Genomic DNA, 21,773 nt, shown 5'->3' with positions numbered 1-21,773 from the left:
TCACATTTTGTTATAAGATTCGTGAATGTTGAAATATGCATTCAACTAATCAGCTTTCGGTGACTATATTTCGAAAATTCAAAAAAAAAATATGTTACAATCAATCACCAATCAGCTTTACACTGATCAGACTCTGTATTCTGTTTCTATCATCCAATCTTGGCATCTACAAAGTATCAATTCATCACAAACAAACTTTGGATTTCACTACAAGAATGCTACTACTAAAAATGAAATCGCAACTGCTGTTGTTAATAAAGTTTTACAGTATGTATTGGCCTTGGGTTATGTCACCGTGGAGCGAAGGAAGCAGTGTCGACAGGAATCCCCATTTTCTCCGACCAGGTCAAGGACTCCAAGAACAATCTCGATATCCTACCAGCAACCCACCCCATTTCTGGCCTCTTGTTCGGATCATCTTCCACACACTCCAACCCTATCCTTGTCAATTTCTCCGCAACCTCCACTGGATACGAGTCCTTAAGCCTCTTATCTATCCACCGTCTTAATGCACCAGCTCCCCCATCCACAGCCTCTCTCGCTGTATCAATCACCGAAACCCTCACATAACCTCCATCACCGCCATAACTATACTTCAGAGGCTCCGCACCAGACAGTAACTCCAAAACCACCACTCCAAATGCGTAAACATCACATTTCTGAGTAGCCACACCACTAGTCTGGAACTCCGGAGCCATATACCCTCTCGTCCCTTCGAATTTCATCACTCTACTATCCGATCTCCTCAAATTCGAAGACCTAGACTCCAACTCCTCATCCACAATCTCGCCACAAAGCTCAGCAGTACCGAAATGACAGATTTTAGCATTCAATTCAGGCTCCGTAACAATAATACTCGAACTCTTGATATGATTATGCACAAAACACTGGCTCAATCCAGTCGAATGATGAATATAATCCAATCCATGAGCAATATCAGTTGCAATCTGTATCCGACTCATCCACTTCGACAAAACAGTAAAATTTGGGTTCCTAACGTTCCGCAAACAATCCGACAAACTCGCTCAAACCAGATAAATATAGCTACCAGACATCGAAGCACCTAGCAATTTAATCACACTCGTATAATGACTCCTACATATCATAATTAACCGTTCAACTAACTTCTCACAATCAATTACACGGCGAAATTTCCGCTGAAAAACGATCACATCTTTACCTCTAAGTCTACACCGCCACGCGGTGGAGGTAGAGGACTTCGAGTGCGGCGAAGATCGAAAATTGTTAGTCGCGGCACAAATCTCCGATAAATCGTAGACGTGAGCCTGCTCCGAAGGGAGAGATTCACGGAGACTAGCGAGAGAGCCTTTACTCGAAGCTGAGGACTGGTACGAGTCTTTGATGTTGTAGCTTGATCCGCCGGAGCTGTAGGTGTCGCGGGAGAAGTTGTGTGGAGTGGAGGGATTGGTTGAGGATGACTGGAGATTTTGTGAGTTTGAGCGGGAGCGGCGACGGTGCGGCGAGATCACGGCAGCGAGTGTTTTTTTCTTCGATGATTTACACATTTCCGGTGATGCATCGGCGGCGGTGCTAAGATGCGCAGGGGACTGTTACGTGTCACGAGTATCAAACTTGTGTATGTATCATGTGTGTGCGTGTTTATACTTTATATAGAGGTGGAGTGCGGTCATTTTCAGCGTGGTTCGGTAAAGCGTAAACTACGCGATGACATGCGTCACAATCGGAGAAATGTCGTTTTTTGTTTATTTAGTGTTACATTTAATATTTAATATTTATGTTGTGTGCGAATCTTTCTTGTTTAAATTTTTTACCTGTGGAGAATCATTCTTATGAAACGAATGATATAAGTACTATTTTCGATAAACATTGACATTTTCCTTTCATTCTTAAATTAATTACGAAAGAAAAATCACATAATTTTTTTTATATATTTTTACAACACTTCGTTCATCTGTGTTTAAGAATCAAAGTTTTAAAAAAGATGATTGGTGTGCGAGAATTATTCATTTCTTGTCTTTCATCTCTTATGTATTGAATACTACTCCCTCTGTCCCATAATTTTTGGATTGTTTGATTTTTATGATCAAATTGCATGTATTTCTCTTGTAATTTTAAAAATATTAATATACATAAAAAAGTACGTAAAGTATATTTTTTAATGCTATAATTTCTATGATTGTTCTTAATCATATTATATATGTAATTTGTGATCGAAATTTGATCATCAAAAGTCAAACGATTCAAAAATTATGGGACAAAAGAGTAAAAAAGAACTATGAATTTTTCGTGAGTAGGTTAATAATTAGGAAGGAGGCTGCAACTGGAACAGCTCGGCTGCTATTTGTGGACAACGTATGGATTCAACATGTCTTAAAATATGAAGGGAAGCAGCGTTTATTGTAAAAATCTCCCACTTCGCCAAAGCAAATGTTATTTTAAGACTGCAGGTGCATAATTCTACTTCATGTATACTTTAGAGAAGATCAAACCTCAAAGTGTTGACGACTCCCTGGTCTCTCATATTTCGAAAGTGGACTGTGAACTTTTTCTTCTCTTTTTGTCAAGTATTGTAAAATTTATTAGAGCAAGTACGAATTTTCGAGACATATAAGCTATATTTATCATTGAAATTTAACACAAAAGGTTGATAAGTAAGAAAACATTAGTGAGGATGCTTCTCAAAAATCAGTGCCTAGTGGGAAACTGGGAATTAATTCAATGGTCCAAGCCTGTGGGACAGAAACTAGTTTGTGAGTCGAGAGATTTTATGGACAATCTTAATTTTGAATCTGATCACTCGTAACAGAAAATGATCTCTATGACCGGGACGCAGGGAGTATAATTTAAGTTGCTAGGAATAGATCCCCACATAAAGTCAAGAAAATGCATTGATGGTCGTCTCGTCTGCATACATTCCCCTTCCACACAGGCTGCGTGGGACCACGTCTTACAATAAACTCATATATGTGTTTTTTTTATTTAGCTTTAGTAGTCCTATTTGTTTGGTCAAGGATCTGAAGTTAATGGTACTCCCTCAATGTCTTAAAGTTTTTCTCGTTTGATACGTACTTCTCGATGTCGGGACTGTTCATACATTAGACAAATTATTGATTTACGTCTGATTTACTGATTTTCTTCTTTTTTGGGATTACGATGATTTCATTAAAACTTAAACATCCAACATTAATATCTCCAACACACGCAATGGAGGAGACCAGTAATCAATGAAGCTATTTAACGTGTAAGATAAACCAGTTACCCAGCGAGCAAGTGAGCTACCTTGTTTGCATGCTTCCTAATAAAAACAACTGACACCCCATTCTTATTTAGAATTTTTTAGGATGGTGCTATATTTCAATAATTAGGGAATTTAAAAACACATCTACATTCTTGTAAACATGACACCGACCACCCAGTGGGGAGGAACGAATCTTTTCGGAGCCCGAGCCCTGATTGAAACGTGCTGGCACCTCCCCTGGACCAAGCCCGCACCTCCACCCAAGTAACGTTACTTACGACTTTCATAAGCCCGATGGACAGATATCTAGCTCTCTCAACTACCTCTACTCTCTACTTGTGAGGAAACCCCTGTATCACCATCTTCTTGTCGTATAAAACTAACCAGATACTCCATCTAAACCAACTATATACTTCGAATTTGCGTGATTAAAACTCACTCTTAGTTATCTACATTACCACATGTCTACAGCCTGTTTCTAGCTACTTATTATGGGGATTTGGGCCATTTGGGTTAGCTTAAAAGAAGTGACTTCTTGTTTATAGTAAAGAAGTGGAGTAGAAATGAGAAGTAAATAAGTTAATAAAGTGTTTGGAAAATAAGCAGAAGCTGTGAGAGAGAAGCTAGCATTCTCAGCTTCTTAAAAGTGCTTCTACTTCTTTACACAAACGGGTAAAAAAAGCAGAAGCCAGAAGCAGCTGCTTCTGGCAAACAAACACCACCTATCCCTCAACTTCTACTAGTATCAATTCAAACTTCTTATAGTATTTTGCCAACAACAAAAAAAAAAAAAAAAAGGTTCTTATATGAATGCATGAATTTAGTGAAATGATTTTGTTCCATTCCAATTTTTTCATGTCCAGCATCAATTAATTTTCATTTTTCTGCTAAACAACTCCTGTACGGTCATCTACTTGTTGACAAAAACAACACAAAACTTGCGCCAAATTAGTAGTAACAACTATAATTTCTCAATGATATTTTGAGCCGTCAGTCGGAGGTCTTCCTCAAACTGACAACCACTGTAACCAGAGATTGCAGGTTATGCAAATATATGTTCGTTAATCATCTACTAGACTACTACCATAATAAGAACAGATCAAAACCAAAACAGTACCTTATGGTTATACAAGTTCAGCTAAAAACATAGAACTCCAGGCGTAAAATAGCAAGTAAGCTTAACATAACCCGTTACTCAGGAACAAATTCCTGTAACACACTACACAGATCATAACCATAATACATACTATCAACAGCATTAACAAGCAACAACCCTTACAAAAAGCACAATCATAACCATCATTCAGTCATTAGTACCGGCATATTCATAACTATACTAATTTTTCAATGATTTTCTACATTGTCAACCGGAGGTCTCCCCCTAGCTGAACAATATATGTTTTAATTAATCATCTAGTAACTAAACAAGAACACAATAACCAGCAATAGAACTGAAACAGTAAGTCATTGTCATATAAGTTCCGCTAATAACATAAAACTCCAGGTCCTGGAATACAATAACAAGTAACCGTAACATACTAAATTACTCATAAGCAACAATCCTGAAACATACTACATAGATCACAATACATAGAACAAAAGTACTAACAACCCTCATCCAACAACAAAATCATAATGAGTATTAGTTAATTAGTATTATAGGCTTCGAGAGCCTCACCAGACAATCGACAAATCCTCCACTCAGGCAAAACCTTAGCCCCCATCCCTTCGTAAAACCGAATAGCATTCACATTCCAATCCAACACAACCCACTCAACTCTCCCAAACCCCATCTTCGCCGCTTGTTTCGCCACCGCAGACAACAGCATTTTCCCCAAACCCTTCCTCCTATAACACTCCCTCACAAACAAGTCCTCCACATAAAACCCGGGTTTCGACAGAAACGTCGAATAATTCGGGAAAAACAGGACGAACCCAGATACCACCACGTCATTTCCCATGCTCCAGAACAGCTCCTTTTCCGGGTCGGCTACCGAGTTGTCGAGAATTAGGGTTTTCTGAATGGGGGTGAAATTAGGGTTTTCTTGAATTGGGGGAAAAGGGTTTGGGGAGGTCTCGAGGATGAAGACGGTGAAGGAGTGAAAAGGGGGTGGGCGGTGAGTGGTGGGAAAGAGAGTGGCGGCGAGTGATGACTCAGTGGTGGCGAAGAGGTGAGTCAATTGCTCGAACTCGGCCATTTGGTGGATGAGTTTGTGGAGGTAGGGGACGTCAGAGATGTTGGCGAGACGGATCTGGGCGAAGAGTGGGTGGTTCTTGGGGCGGGTGTCGGTGGGGGTGGGTGGCTCAGAGGGGAGGGGGGGTCCAGCTGCGGCGGCCATTGTTGAGTTGGGGTTTAGTGTGTGTGAAGCTGAGGTGAGTTGAGTGTGTGAAATGAGTTGGTGATGGTGTGGGTTTATGGTGGGGGTGGTTATATAGGCGGTTGGAGATGGGTACGTGGACAGAAAGTCCAGTATTTAATTAAGATAAATGTTTTGAGGATTATGACACGTCAGGGTGGGAAAAAGACTTATTTAATGATGGAACGATTTCACGATAAAGATAAATTATGTACGAAAATCATGAACCAACAAATTAAAAATAAAATAAAATTATTATGGTACATGTTATATAATGGGGCTGTTTGGCTAAATTTAAAAAAAGTGATTTCGTACTTAAAGTGAAGAAGTGGATTATAAGTGAGAAGTAAAAAAAGTTTATAAAGTGTTTGGAAAATAAACAGAAACTCTAGAGAGAAGCTAGCATTTTCAGCTTCTTAAAACAAACACCCCCAATATTTTATCTTGAATGGGATTTTATGAAAACAGTCTCTAAATTTTCAGATTAAAGACAAGAACTGTGTATATTTTGTTCTCATCTTGTTCTAAGCAGGATACTAGATATATTTGATTTGGTTTTCAAGTCCATATAAATAGTTGAATATTTTATTTTCCTTTTCCCAAAATAATACTTCCTCTCAAAACGGTACTTCTTCTATTTTTTTTATTTTGACTCTATTTGAAAGTTAGATGTTTGGTCCAAAATTAAAAGTTTGAGATGTTTTAGAGATTTGATCACTAGTATTCGTTAATATTAGTATTTGGTAGTCAGCGGATTAAAATAAAAGTTTTGGATGCAAGAAGTTACTTTGAGGAGTTTTTTAGGTTTTGATTTGTGTCAGAGCAAGCTAATGAATCGGCTATTTACCAAACAGTTTTACTAGAAACAACTAATTTAATCCGCTAATCAAAATATCTACTTCAATCAGCTAGTCAAAACATTTAATTCAATCCGCTAAGAGCAACTCCAACGCACCATCTCCCTTACCTATAATGAGCTTACGTGGACAATAATAGGGATTTAAGTAAAAATTGTTCACTCCAACCCTCCTCTCCTTACCTAAAATTTTTAGGTGAGAAAAAACAGAACCCCTTATTTAGAGAATACAAAAGTGAGCCCTTATATTTTCCACCTCATCTCCCTCTCTCTCATTTTCTTTCATTTTTCATTTTTCCTCCCTTTTTATCTCTCCCATCATAATAGAAGTTCTAATAAAATATTATTTTTTCAAATATAGGGATGGTTACAAGTAATACCATTGGAGTAAAACAACTTTTTGTTTGGGGTTGCTCTAACCGCTAACAGCTAACCTTTCTTCATCTAATTTAAGTGTAACCAGTAGTTCCGTTATCAAGAGAGCAATCGTTTTACTTCTGTACACAGTAGGTGTAAAAATGAACTTCCATATATTCTTTTCCAAGATTTCTTTTCTTAATAATCTGAAATATTAAGAAATCTTAAAATAACAAATTAAGTGCCGGTAAACTTTAGCGGCTTATGATCTACTTAAGTTGTGCTGGAAATGCTTTATTGATTTCGAAATTTGTCAGTGATGATCAACATGTTCCTGAACTAATGGAGCTTACGACATAATCTTTATTCTTAACTAAGAATGACAATCCAAGTAATTATTCATAATTATTCTTCTGCATCACCATAAGCTTCAAGAGTCTCACCGGCCAATCTACAAGTCCTCCATTCCGGCAAGATCTTAGCACCCATTTCTTCGTAAAATTTTATTGCATTCATATTCCATTCCAACACTACCCATTCCACTCTCCCATACCCCATTTTCGCCGCTTGTTTTGCAACAGCAGACAACAGCATTTTCCCTAAACCCTTCCTCCGATAACACTCCCTCACACACAAATCCTCTACGTGAAACCCAGGTTTTGCTAAAAATGATGAGTAGTTAGGAAAAAACAGCACAAGCCCAGATACGACAATGTCCTTACCATCTGAACAGAACAGTTCTTTCTCTGAGTCGAGTATAGGCTTGTCAAGAGTTAAGGTTTTCTGAACTGGGGTGAAATGTTCAGAAGTTTCTGAGATTATGGGAATTGGGCTTGGAGAGGTTTCAAGAATGAAGCCGGTGAATGAGTGGAACGGGGTTGGTGGATTTGGAGTGGTAGGGAAGAGTGTGGCAGCTAGTGATGACTCGGTGGTGGCAAAGAGGTGAGTTAGATTTTGAAATATGGCTACTTGGTGGAGGAGTCTGTAAATGTATGGTATATCAGAGATTGTGGCGAGGCGGATCCGTGTGAACAGCTGGTGGGTGTTAGTGAGTTCCGGTGCTTCAGACAGAGGTGATGCTACTTCTGCGGCCTGCATTGTTTTTGTGTGTGTGACCGTGTGAAACGAATGAAGGAGGGTCTGTTTGCGAGTTTCTGAAATGTGGTGGTGCTATACTTGTGGGGAGTTACGCATGAGGCATATAAATAGAACATACGAGCTTACTACATCTCTATATGACATCTATTTTCACAACCATTTTTGAAACTTCAAAACTATTCTACAACGACATACAAGGAAACTTTACTCTGCAACACATCGAGTATATGTACCCAGCTATGGTAAGTTATGTTTGTTTGGACAATCTCTACACGTAGAAAAATGAAGAAGTGTCGTGCATATTTTAGCTAGCAAGTGTAGCCGTGTAAGAAAAATGAAGAAGTGTCGTGCATATTTTAGCTAGCAAGTGTAGCCGTGTAAGAAATTATCTTTGCCTTAAGTGAATCTAAAAAAATTTCTTTTTAGAGTTCATATGTAAATGAACTTGTGCAATTATTATGTCTACTGTATCATAAGTGAAAGAAAAATATTATCAAAAGTTTAGAAATTCAAATCTATACACGTTTTATTTTAAATTGCAAGCACACATACCAAACTTTAAAGTATCCCGCATACAAGAAATTCAGCATACTGTACCTCATGCCTAGCTTGATGCATATTATTTCCAGAGATTTCGCAATTTCTCCCAACTCTACATAGACCTCAACTGTTTAAGAGTGACCTGGCAATTTTTGTGACATTCTCTTCTGTAAAGCCAAATTCCTGGAATGTATCCAAATATGCACCACTCCTCCCGAAATCTGTGACTCCTACCACCATTCCTCTGTCTCCCACATACTCTCTCCAACCAATCGGAGAGCCTGCCTCAACGCTCATCCGCTTTGCCACACATGAAGGCAGTGCATTCTCCTTGTATTCCTCTAGCTGCATATCAAAAAGCCTCCAACAAACTAAGGATACAACCCTCACTTTGTTCCCTTCTTTTCGCAAGGCATCAGCGCTCCCTTCACAAAGACATAGTTCGGATCCTGTCCCGATCAATATAAGCTCAGGAAGTGAATTTCCTGAGTTGTCACTGACTATGTACCCACCTCTTTCAACTGCATCAGCAGATGTTCCTTCTATGTTTGCTGCCACCTTTTGCCTTGACAATGCAATAAGACTAGGCCTGTCACGATTTGCAACTGCCACTTTATAAGCTCCAGCAGTCTCATTCCCGTCAGCTGGTCGAAAAACTAGCAGGCGAGGAACTGCTCTTAGGCCAGCCAGCTGCTCCACCGGTTGGTGGGTTGGTCCATCTTCCCCAAGGCCAATTGAGTCATGAGTCATTATGTATATAACTCCGGCGTGGCTTAATGCAGAGAGACGAATAGCATTTTTCATGTAATCTGAGAAGGTGAGAAAAGTGGCTGCAAATGGTATTAATCCGCTTCCGTGCAATGCCATACCATTTGATATTCCAGCCATTGCATGCTCCCTCACTCCATAACGAATGTTGCGTCCCCATGGGGATTTTGGTTGCTGGAAATCTTCGTAGCCATGAAGATAAGCTTTATTAGAGGTTGCAAGATCTGCGCTTCCACCAATTAGTCCCGGAAGCAGCTTTGCAAGATTATTCAAACATTTTTCCGAATAACCTCGAGTAGCATCTAGTGGATCAGATGTTGACCATGTCTGTCATCATTGTAGTATGGACAACATCATTAATTGACTTATAATAAGTGGAGAGAATCTCACAAATGGAGAAATTATGACAAGTTCTTGAGAGATCATAGAATATAAGATAACTATACCGGCAATGAGTACTCCCAGCCAGGAACCATGCCACCGCTAAGTAAGAGTTTAAACTGGGCCGCTTCATCAGGGTATTTGCTTTGGAAATAATTAAGCTTAGAAAGCCATTTCTTCTCCAACAACTTTCCACTCTCTGCTTTCGCTTTCATTTCTCTGCAGAAGGTAACTTTATCAAGTATATTCTTAGGAATGTAATATAATGTATTGAGTTGTACCATACTTATATAACATGGGAATGACATGAAAAGGCTCACGGTCATCCCAACAAACTCTCGCCCTCATATGTCTTGTATCATCTTCATCGAAAGTACCATGATGAGCTTTTGATGTTCCTTCTTTCTTTGACAATTTCCCTATTACAGTTTTCACCTGGAGAAAAAATAGGAATCACCTACTAACATAAAACTAGAAAGCTAACTCTTGAACTAAGTAAAGCTCTTTAACTAAATAATTTCAGCAATTAATATTTTTACTCAAGTGTCATCTGATCCAAGATCATAACAATCTTAGTCTAAATTAGCAATTAGAGGCAACAAGCAGAACAAACAAATATTCCACATACCCGGATGAATGTCGGTTTCCCGGTTTCATTAAAGGCATCTTGAAGCGCATTCTTGAATGATCTGATGTTTTCATGAATGTCATTGACCGTGATTGTATTCCAACCAAGAGCCTCAAATCGTGCAGATATATTTTCAGAAAATGCAAGATCAGTGCCTCCGTCAATTGTATTTTGGTTATCATCATAGATTAGCATAAGCTTGTTGAGTTTCCAATGAGCGGCAAGCGAAGCCGCCTCGTGTGCTATACCTTCCATTGCACACCCATCTCCCATTATGCAAAATCTGCGTAACACAAATTAGCAACAGAGAAAAGGTCTACATATTCTAAACCAATATTAAAAAAGAACTGAAGAAGTGGCGCAATTACGTTCTATGATCAACGATGACAGCATCAGGTTTATTGAACCGAGCTGCTAAATGAGCTTCAGCCAGGGCAAGACCAACCGCATTTGCTACACCTTGTCCCAGGGGACCTAAACAGAATGCAACCCTCTAAGTCTATAACCTCGAACTAATATATACAATTATCTTTTTCTTAATTAACATCAACTTGTTATATATAGCTAAAGTCTAAACACAAAAAATGCTAAATTTACGCTTGTTCAACTGATCAACAAAATGCAATACCAGTTGTGACTTCAATTCCATCTGTCACCACATTCTCCGGGTGCCCAGGGGTTCGACTCCCTAGCTTGCATAAACGTTGAAGGTCTTCGATCTAACAAAGAATAATATTTTCATAATTAAAAAACCAATATCCTTTCGACTTGCATACATTTTTCAATTTGTAAGAAAGCAAGTCCAAATATATGAAATTCAGTCAAAATTCGGTCAATTTGATTAAACTAACAACCCCGATAAATTAACATTTGAACTACTGATGGTCGACACATTCGTATAATTATTTGATCTCGAATAATTAATAATCTCGATAAATTAATGAAAAGACCTGAACAGATTGGAAGCCGGCAAGATGGAGACAAACATACTGAAGCAAACAGCCATGTCCAGCACTCAAAACAAACCTATCCCTATTGAACCACCCGGGATTCTCGGGATTAAACTTCATGACATGCCTGTACAAATAAAACCCAACTTCAGCCATTCCCAGAGCCATCCCTGGATGCCCAGCTTTGGCATGGTTCACAGAATCCAATATCAGCATTCTCACATTGTCCACACACCTCTTGTCCACCATTTCTTCTAGCTTCTCCTCATCCATTTCTATTATGTCATCAGTGTTTAGCAGATTTGGATCTGGGGTGCAGGGCTTTTCTTTTGGGAAGGTTTTGATGAGCTCTTGTTTCCATGAGAGCTTGAGGGATTGGTGAGGGTTGAGTTGGTTTGGTGTGGAGCAGAGCTTGGGGGAGTGGGGTTTCGGGGTGTGGTGGAGGAGAGTTGGGTGGTGGCGGAGGAGAGCGGAGGAGCAGGCCATGGCGGTGGTGGTGGTCGGAGATGGATGAGTCAGTGAGCTAGCTTGGTTGATTTTTATGTTCATGCGGACGTGTAATATGGCGACTTTGACAAACACGTGGGTGTGTTTCAGTTCGACACGTGGTGGACATGCAAGGAGCAACTCATTTCGTACCCACAGGCCACAGGCCACAAGTAAAGAATTGTTAAATTTGTCGTAGGTTCGTAAAATACTTGACTTTTTAAAAAGATATAGAAAAATAGCATCTGCATTCAATAAAAAGTTTAATTTTTATATATCAATAAAATTTTAGTTTTTAAATTTTTATTTGATATAAATTTTATAAAATATAACTATAATTAGATGTGATTTTTTTAACATCTTGAAATACATGTAAAAATTAAAACAATTAAAATGGGACGGAATGAGTACTCAGTTTTAACTGTGTGTTAGATAGGGGATGTGACCTCATTTATGATTTTAATCATATTTTTACAAACAATTTTGAAAGTACGAGTATTTTCTTAATTTTTTTATTGTGTCTGTGTTATTTTAAGTACCTGAATAAAATGTCAAAGACGGTTTTTAATCCAATCCGAAGTGTGTTGTACTTCATCACTCGTTATATATCCTCCTTTGATTTAACTAGTGGAGTAATTAGGTCTATTACGTTAGTTTTGTTGATCAGATTATTCATATCACGAAATTTCGCGATTATATGATCAATCGCTAAATACACTGATTAAATCTGATTATCACTTTTAAACAATTGTAAAATACATATTTTATATGAAAAAAAGTATATCTAGATATTTTTTAAAATAATATACATTTTATAGTTAGCATTGTGATATATATATTTTATGTGCTACGATATCCCAACAGGTTTTGCAATAACTTACTTATATTACCGGTTAATAGGCAAAAAGATCACCAAACTTATGACCAACTTGCAGTCGGGTCACTAAACTCAAAAAGTTTGCAAACGGATCACAGAATTAGATTTAACTTGCAGTCAACTCACTGAACTAATAAAAAATTGCATTTAGGTCATTGTGCCATTATATATCAGTTGACTTTAACAGAATCCGTCAAGAAAAATAAAAAAAACTTTGAAAAAAATATAAAAATTGATTTTTTTAAAAAAATCTGAAAAGTGTGAAAAAACTTTAAAAATTCAAAAGTTTTGAAAATTGGATAAAATTCTGAAAATTTTTTAATTTAAAAATTTTAGGTGTATTTTTTGAATTCCAGATTTTTCTGATTGTTTTCAAAAAATTTAGATTTTTTTCGAAGTTTTTATATTTTTTTTCATATTTTTAAAAAATTCCATATTTACTTATAGCTTTTTCAAAATTTTGTAAGTTTTCAGTTTTTTCTAAAAAAATCGGATTTTTTTATAGCTTTTTCAAAATTTTCAATTATTTTAAGTTTTTAGTTTTTTTTTAAAAAATGGATTTTTTTTATTTTTTTCAAAGTTTTTTTTTACTTTTTTAACGGATTCCGTTAAAGTCAACTGATACATAACGGCACAGTGATCTAAATGCAACCTTTTATTAGTTCATTGAGTTGACTGCAAGTTAAATCTAGTTCTTCGTTTGCAAACTTTTTGTGTTCAGTGACCCAACTGCAAGTTGATCATGAGTTCGGTGATCTTTTTGCCTATTAACCCCTTATATTACTTGCAAGTTGCCAGTACTAATTGAGTGACCCTAGGAATTTAATCATTCAACTTACAAATCATTTTCTTACAAGACGGAGTTGCTAAAAAAATACTTAACGAACTGTCGTTAAATTCAAACTTAACTTATTGGACTTGATATTTTTTGAAGTTCAGTTTGCAAATGGTAAGGTTTAATTGGTTCAGTGTTTTAGTGTTCAAGGACTACATAATTTTCATGTGAACACAGGGGTTACGGTGTCTACTCCACATTCTAAACACACATTCTATGATTTCCATCTTTTCACTACAGAAAAGCGCGGAAAGCTTGTAGCCAGAATTCGATTATTGGGACCGTCTGCCGATTAACAATTAGCATCATTTCACTCTAAAGAGAACTACAGCATGATTTCCAACACTGCAGCATGAACAAAAGAAGATTTAAACAGATCTTGCAACCTCAAGAATTGTTACACAAACAAGAGGTCAAAAATTTCTCAGCATTCGAGTACTAAAAATCTACTTGCATAAAACAGAAACAGAATCAGGTCCTGCAATCCCATACACCAGTCTTTACACAAAAAATGAAAAACAGAGAAGGCACAAGTTATATATACTAAAACTTGGCATCTCATCAAGCTCCTTACTTACATGTGATCTAGCTTCTACTACCAGTGTTTACTACTTACAGATTGCAAGCTGAACACAAAGAAACCAAAACTTGTTTCAGCTTTATTTACAACTTTAACTACATCTCCACCTCACCATTATTCATTCTGTTCATTAGCTGTACAGCAATCCATCTTATTCTCTAGCTTGAAATGCCTCGCGACGAATTAGAAGAAGACAGCGCAATGTGCCTTTCTGCAAATAGAGAAGTATTTTTGTTGGTAATGGAAATCGAATTGAGCAATTATAAGATGAGCTTTTATTGAATAGGAAAGGATTCTCACCACCAGCGGTTACAAGCTTTTCAACCCGAGAAACAATGTGCTTTCCATAGGTGTACCTCTTCAGAGCATTTAGATGCACCTTGATGCGAGAGAGAATTATTTCACGGCTATGATCATCACAAGTCTCTAAAACTTTTTGCACCACGTAGTTGCCAAATTGATCTTTCATCATAGCCTGCATATCAAATTTATAAAGTGTAATTACAGATTACAGTAATCAAGCTGAATGCCAGGTCTTCGCTTAAAAAATTGTATTATAAACCTAAATTTATGTCATTTTAAGAATGATAAGTCTTCTGAGTATTACAATACCAAGATAAGATATCGAAATATGATGGGGAAGAAAAGGAGATTGTCATTACCTGTAAAGGCTCATTTTCGTCTGTGGAACCTAGCATCTCATTCACCAAAAGTTGCCGTTCTTCAGGACCGCCAAATGTCAAGCACTTTTCAACAACATTAGAAGCAAACTTTTGTTGGCTCATCTTCACAATCTGTCCTGCGAGCTTTTCTATTATAATAGATCGTTCATGGGGTTTCCCATGTTGTAGGACGTGCTGATCAAGAAAATGATCACTTTTTATTATGAAGAAATGGCAACAAGAAACTCATCATAGTAGTATTAAATGGTCAGTATATGATCTGAACAAGTTAAAATGTGAAGACGTTTTCTAGAACCTCGCTTTATTAGCAATAGAATTTAAATTTGCAGAAGCTACTATATGCACATATAATTTAAACCTTCAATTTCTTTTAAACTTGGCTTATAGGGGTCAAAACTCTTTTTTGTGTCTCCCGATTTCCACTACATGTGTCTGAAAATCCAAGTGTTCACACACACATTTTAATGTCTCACTCCAAAAATTACAAATTAGAACCCTGTTATATGAGCCTTGAAGTGCATACACAAATGTAAGGATATATAAATCAGTTATCTGCAGAGAAACTGTAGCATCTCACAATGAGCTTACTTCAACCTAAATGACTGAATATGCATGCAGAACTACGGATATATAGAAGACTAAATACCTGAATAACATAATTTCCATACTGATCTTGTGCCAGAGTGCAGACTGAATTCATGATTTCATCCATTATAATTTGTTGTGTTTTAGGATCATCGCAATGCTCAAGAACCCTCTATTCAAATCAGAATGTCATTATACATCCATCACACAAATCTTAAGCAGCATAAAAGAAAATTGTATGAAGTACCTGTATGACACGACAACCATATGGATGAGTGGAAAGAGACACAACTTCCCCAAAGAAAGATGATATTACAAACTGAATTCGATCTTGAGGAACATATTCAATACACTTTTGTATAACATGATTCCCATTCTGATCACGAACACATTTCATTATGGAACCATCAAGCTCTGCGACTAGTTTGGTTTGCTGATCAACATCAACCACCTCCAAGGCCTATAAACAGAAACAGAACACCACACTAAGAGCTCTCAGTAATAAAATGTCCTAATAATTATATCAAAACTCCAGTATGAATTCATGCAATTGGGAAATTAGAATTTCAATCCAATCTAAACAAACCAAAAGGAGGATACTGTGATCTCCGGGACTCAAAATGGACCCAAGCTAATCGTATAAAATATTTCTGATGTCCCAGTCCACAACTCATATGTTCACTTTAAATTCACCAAAAGTTGAAGATTACTTAATGGGTCACGTCGAAGAATTCTTTACGTTCTGCTGCTTACTTAACATGTACTTGGGAGTAAATATTTGAGATTATCCTTAGTCTGACAATAAATGGACAAGTTAATATTGACTCATCTAGGTCAAATTATATATTAGCCCATTTCAACACGAAAATGGGCATGTAATTTAAGAATAGAGGGATTAGTGCTATATAAATTCACAAGCAGTTACTCCATATCTAAAGTCTGTTCTTCATGTCTTAAAATAGACTAGATTTGCATTTTTACCTGAAATGAGATGACAGGTAAGAACTATAAGAACAATGTTAACTAGGCGCCTTAAATAAAGTTTGACAATTTTTGCTTCCTGTTGGCTGCATAATTCTTGGAATCCTTGAGCTTCAGGGTATTCGGGTCAGTATACCTTTTACATTCTTATTTGTTAAAATGTTCTATTTCCCTGGCCTTGCTTCATAACACTCATGATCTGACATATTCAGCTAAAACTAACATATTTTAGCTCGGGGTTACAAAAAAATGCAAGTGATTAGAAGGAAGACATGAATTTAATGGATGATGTGATCTCAGAGGAATCTACAGATGACAAATTACAAAGAATATGGTATCAAATCTTTGCATGACTTGATTAGATCTAAGAAGGTCAGATCTCCATATATGATATAAGATACTGAGATTTCTTAAAGTAAAACATGTCTGAGCCAAACGAACACTGTAGTAAAGCGTCCGCTTGTCCTTTCCAGATGAATACAAAATCCAAGAAAGATAAGTAGTACACAAGAAGTCCACAGTAAAGTCTCGAAATGAACCTTTTGGATAACTCTGCAACCATATATTTGTAGACTCAGAGGCAAAACATGACCAATAAGTTGACTAGCCAACTCTTTCCTTTCCCTTTCAGTGCCATGCTCAAAAAACTGCACATCGACCAAAAACCTTGATCGTAAATATATTGTAGATGCTTCTTTAATACAGTAAATAAAGCAAATCAACATACTTTCTGTATGACATAATTCCCAAAGACATCAGTAATCAAACTACGAGCATGAGGAATTATTTCTGAGAAAATCTTCATCTTTTCTTCCTCTGTGGCAGTTTCAAGTTTCTGCTGAATAAACCGGCTACCATACTGATCCTTGCTGAGTATAGGGAAAGGAATAACAAGTCAACATATATTTATTGAGATACATTTATAAAGTAAAACCTTTACTTAACAATTACAACCATACCTGAAATCAACAACGTGATCAACAACATCCAAAAGTTCAAAAGACTTGGATTTGTTGTTTTTGATCTCTTCCAGTAGCGATGATGCAAAATTTCTTTCCATGTTCATTCCAGTTTCAGAATGCCATGACCCTGAAGATCCTCCCATTTGATTTTGCAGCATGGATGTATAATTTGAAATTCTGTCATCTTGAAGCAGAGGACCTTTGGTTCCAAAGGAAGGTACAGTATTTGGAATCAAGTTTCCTTGGTATGTCATAGGGCCAAATGACGAATTCGCATAGTACTGATGGTTTAAGCGGCCGTTCTTACCCAAGTCAAATTGTGGCTTCTGTTGAGCGACCAGTGTGGCAAGATATGCTTTCTGAAGACTTTGCAGATCTCCATGACCAAAGGAAGGCCCTGAAGCATTTCCACGCCGAGAAGGATCACAGAGAGCTGCAGCATGCATTGCATGTTCGGAAGATTGCTGCAAGTACTGAATATAGCGGGGATCCATGACTGGTGAATGAAGGTCAAACCCAGCCTGGTTTCCACTTCTTAAATTCCGAACCATTCCAGTATTACTCAAAGTTGCAGCTGGAAGTAGAGAGCAATTCGTGAATAATGGCCCGTACGAAAACATTTCTAAAGATTAAAAAAAATCTCAAGGCATAAAGCATATTTGGCAGGAAAAAAAACAATGCAAATTTGTGGAAAGTAGGAAAAACCTGCATTAAGTTGATTACTGATCATTGCTTTTAGCTCCTGATCAGTAAAATACCCAGTCTGCAGATGACCCTGAAAATCCGGTTGAGGGTAGTTCTCGGCTAGGTAGTGCATGTTAGGATTTTCAAAATTTGCATTGCGGGAAGAGTTCAACTTTGATTGCAGGTTGGCAGAGGAAGATGTTCGTCTTGGGAAGATCGCTTGTTCATTTAAACCTAGCTTCACTGCATTCATATCTGTCGCAAGTCCATTTTCCTTTAGTAAATCAACATAGTTGGTAGCAAGACCTAACTTCTCAGCTCTTGACACTTCATTGGATTGTGGCAAGCTCTGACCATAGCCATTTGACATATTAGACTGTTTTCCGCATTGCTTATCAAATCTATGAGCGAGCTGTGTTTGTAAGGGATCCAGGTCATGTTTTGAAAGACTTAAGCCAGATAAAGAGGCAGCCACATCAGAAAGTTCAGTCATACTAGAAGAATGATTAAGGGAACTTCTGCCAATCTTATCGTCAACAAGCGAATTCCTACTACTTACAGAAGCAATGCTAGGGCTTAAAGATCTCCCAGCCAGATGTGTATCGGGTGTTCTATTTCTTGACAAAGATGATCCCACAGCAGATGCAAAAGAATTAGGCAGTTGAGAACCATGGTGTTGGACTCTAGGAAGACCTGTGGCAGCTGCCCCAGGATGCAGTCTCTCAGAGGCTGTTGGTCCATTAAAAAACTCTAGTGAATGAGATCTAGAGACACTGCTTGCATCTTCAATTTCACCAAATGAACTACGATTTGCAAGTCGTGACTGATGACCTGACAAGGAAGATGGTTGCTCGATTCCTTCCTGCAAAGATTATATATATGTGCTCCTTTAATCAGCAATTATCAGTCATAATAGCCAAAAGCACAAAAAGGCATTACCTAGGGGCAAGACGCAGGCCTGGGGCCTGGCCTTGCCCACAGCAAATTTTCTTTCAAGAAGCACCTTTCTATGGGCCTAAAAGCATGAAACTATAGCTCTTAAAATTTAGAGCCCTTAGGATCTCAACTATGTAGTATTGTAAGTGGACATTGAGCAAGCAACCTAAGGTACTTAACCCAGGCACTTAAACTTCTTTGACATCAGACATATATCTAATAGGTTGCCTGAACTCATATATCTTTCTGCATGTTTTATTTTCTTACATCTCGATAAAGAGATCTAACATTCTACTTTGCTAGTTGATGAAAATGATTTTTTTAAATAAAATTTTATGATTAGAAAAGCAACTTAAAACCTCTCATGATGTTTGTTACCATTCTCTTTCGTACTATTGGCTAAGTTACAATTAAAGAATCTTAGAACAAGCAAAATATGAAAGTAAATTTAACTAGACGTCTAAAGCAGCCTATAAAAAATGCACAGTATATGACTGTAAATATATAATGGTACTAAGAGCTGTGTGTTCAGCATCTTGAAGCTTCCATCAACAGTTTTTAAGGTCTTGACCTAGTGCAGTCGCAATTTCAGGATTTCTTAGTTAGTGCATAGTGGGATGAAAAGGAGCTCCCTGAAATCGCTGAAAGGAATTTGACAGTAGTCTATAGTTCCTGTCAGATTTGCACGAGTTATATTTGCATACACATGATGACTGTTTCTCATTTTTTATATATTGTTAGCTCTGATAAAATCATGTTTCGTGTTGTGCCAACGTGAATCTAAGAAATTATATGCAGAACATACATAAAAGGTCAAGTCTGATACCGAGAGCAAAATAAATTATACGGCTAATCAATCACCTGAAGTATGTCAGCAAAACTCTTCCTGCGCATACCCATTCCAGCTCTCGGTCCCACAACTACCCCATCAGACCCTCTGTCTACAAACTCAGCAGAGTTCTTCCGTGATATATTATTCCTAGCAGCAGTCTTTCTCAATTCCATTAGATCATCTTCGGCAGTACTCTTTACAGGCATACCTGGCTGCATTGAGAACAACGAACCAACTCCATCATCAACCATATTCTTCCTTAGGTCCCCTATACCACCAAACGAAGACCCCCCTAATTGAAACCTCTGTGCAACTCGCCAATCCTCTTTCGACATCAAAGGCGGGGGTAGTCTAGGATTATGATTTTCATGTGAATAATAGTACGACAAGTATGCTGGATGAGACCTAATTTCTTCTTCCGTTAAAGCACCATTAACTGTACTACTACCACTAGTATTATTACTATTATTGTCAACCAGAACAAAATTTTGATTATGAAACAAACTGCCTGCAGCAGTCAAAGACCCTTCCACAGTTGGTGGAGCACTGCCACTCCTGTACATGTTCACATCCCTCTCCGGTCCAATCGCGCCTCGATTATGCCGTCCTCTCAGCAGCAACTCAAGCTCACTCTCCATGTTACTATTCTCCAAATTCCTGTTTGAACCCCTCATAATCACACCATTTATATTACTTCCTACATTTGCATTAGTAAGCACATCTCTTTGATTCCCATTCACCATCTCCAAGGAAAACACCCCTAATTTTATAAACAAATAGGGAAAAAAAGCAGCAAAATTTAGTAAAATCTAGCATAAAAATACCGAGAAACAAAACAACAAACAATCAAACAAGTGGCGGAACCAGAATTCCAAAGAACCCGTGACTAATATATTATCCGATTCACTAATTTCGATACAAAATGAAATCAAACACACACAAATCACATAATTTTCTATCATCAAAAGTATACCATGCATGCACTCAAACTAATTTAAATCAGGAACTAAAATTTATCCTGATAGCACAAAGAAATCAAAAAGAAAAGATTCATACTTACAGAGATGCAACAAATAAAGGGGTGGTGGTAATATAATCAACAATCAAGAATGGCGTGAAATTGGAGGGGCTTCATATGATCGAAAATATAGGGAAGAAATTATAATTGCAAATCAAGAAAATGGGAAATAAATTAAAAAATTGAAGAGATAAAAGAGACGCGAACAAGAAGGAGAAATTTCGAAACAAACTCCTCGAAAACCTTCTTGCTTCAACGTCTTGGCGGTGTTAGACAAAAATCATAAAATCGAAAGTACATGTACATATGATTAGATTTGATGATGTTAGTTATAAAAGCTAGCGTCGTTGGTTTTGTGAAGGGATATGTCATGTAGCGTGTATATCAGTTAAGTATTCTTCACGTGCATGGAAAGAACTACCCGAATAAATACTCGCACCATTTTTTCAGAACAATAAGGAAAACTATTAAATACAATTATATTGAAAAAATAGGAACATAAGTACTCGGACGTCGTACCCATATTTTGTGTTAGAAACTTAGAATTATATTACTCCTATACTTTGGAATCTGATATGAATCGGATGGCCCTGCTCAATTTTGAGCCCAATGTGGAAGTTTTGTTTCCACTGAATACAACACTTTGAAGGATAAGTATTGACCCTTTACCCTCCCGACCCCGCTAATCGGCTTAAAGAGTCGTTGAATCAGATGATACTGCCGTTGTATACGTGTCTTTTTCAATATTCGATACGTTTTTTAAATCCCTTACATCCAATTATATACGTTTATATAAGGGGAAAAAAATCTTAAAGATAAGTTAAGCTATATTTAATATATTGAAGTATTAAAACTCGTGCAACGTCCCCGTCCTCCAAACTATATTATTAGCGAGGATCGAGGGAGTATCGTGACCAGTATCGTGTTTGACAATAATGGCTCTGTTTGGGAATTAGTGATTAGCGGTTAGCTACTAGCGGATTGAATTAGATGTTCTGACTTCTGACTAGCTGATTGAAACAGATGTTTTGACTGGCGGATTAGATTAGCGGTTTTGTGTAAAACTGTTTGGTAAATAGCTGTTTCATTAGCTTTTAATGACACATAACAAAAAATCTAACCCAAAAAACTCCTCAAAGTAGATTTTTGAAAATTATCT

At 37.3% G+C, this 21,773-nt stretch overlaps 4 protein-coding genes and 1 pseudogene across 4 annotated transcripts; all 5 read right to left on the bottom strand.

Moving 5' to 3' along the window:
* Window positions 1–40: 40 nt before the first annotated feature.
* LOC108206835 (lysM domain receptor-like kinase 3) lies at window positions 41–1,616 on the bottom strand (annotated as a pseudogene).
* Window positions 1,617–4,666: 3,050 nt separating this feature from the next.
* On the bottom strand, window positions 4,667–5,640 carry LOC108206548 (GCN5-related N-acetyltransferase 8). The gene has a single exon (XM_017376880.2). The coding sequence runs from the start codon at window positions 5,557–5,559 to the stop codon at window positions 4,867–4,869; it is 693 nt and encodes a 230-aa protein (XP_017232369.1). The 5' UTR covers window positions 5,560–5,640; the 3' UTR covers window positions 4,667–4,866.
* Window positions 5,641–6,944: 1,304 nt separating this feature from the next.
* On the bottom strand, window positions 6,945–8,141 carry LOC108206219 (GCN5-related N-acetyltransferase 8). The gene has a single exon (XM_017376446.2). The coding sequence runs from the start codon at window positions 7,886–7,888 to the stop codon at window positions 7,196–7,198; it is 693 nt and encodes a 230-aa protein (XP_017231935.1). The 5' UTR covers window positions 7,889–8,141; the 3' UTR covers window positions 6,945–7,195.
* A 226-nt stretch (window positions 8,142–8,367) lies between these two features.
* LOC108206218 (transketolase, chloroplastic) lies at window positions 8,368–11,704 on the bottom strand. The gene is made up of 7 exons (XM_064086897.1): window positions 11,156–11,704; window positions 10,844–10,924; window positions 10,574–10,698; window positions 10,206–10,488; window positions 9,864–10,012; window positions 9,643–9,796; window positions 8,368–9,523 (listed from the first exon to the last, which is right to left on the bottom strand). Exons 1-7 carry the CDS (start codon window positions 11,702–11,704, stop codon window positions 8,552–8,554), a joined length of 2,313 nt encoding a protein of 770 aa, XP_063942967.1. The 3' UTR covers window positions 8,368–8,551.
* Window positions 11,705–13,813: 2,109 nt separating this feature from the next.
* On the bottom strand, window positions 13,814–21,054 carry LOC108206217 (pumilio homolog 4). The gene is made up of 11 exons (XM_017376444.2): window positions 20,657–21,054; window positions 19,626–20,356; window positions 17,850–18,690; window positions 17,142–17,718; window positions 16,910–17,051; window positions 16,722–16,829; window positions 15,449–15,661; window positions 15,263–15,373; window positions 14,596–14,790; window positions 14,234–14,408; window positions 13,814–14,144 (listed from the first exon to the last, which is right to left on the bottom strand). Exons 2-11 carry the CDS (start codon window positions 20,337–20,339, stop codon window positions 14,092–14,094), a joined length of 3,129 nt encoding a protein of 1,042 aa, XP_017231933.1. The 5' UTR covers window positions 20,340–20,356; window positions 20,657–21,054; the 3' UTR covers window positions 13,814–14,091.
* Between the last annotated feature and the right edge of the window lie 719 nt (window positions 21,055–21,773).

The sequence above is a fragment of the Daucus carota genome, chromosome 2 (assembly GCF_001625215.2).
Source record: "Daucus carota subsp. sativus chromosome 2, DH1 v3.0, whole genome shotgun sequence".
NCBI classification, from domain to species: domain Eukaryota; kingdom Viridiplantae; phylum Streptophyta; class Magnoliopsida; order Apiales; family Apiaceae; genus Daucus; species Daucus carota.
The sequence above is the reverse complement of the archived record's forward strand: the minus strand, read 5'-3'. Positions and strand labels throughout refer to the sequence as shown.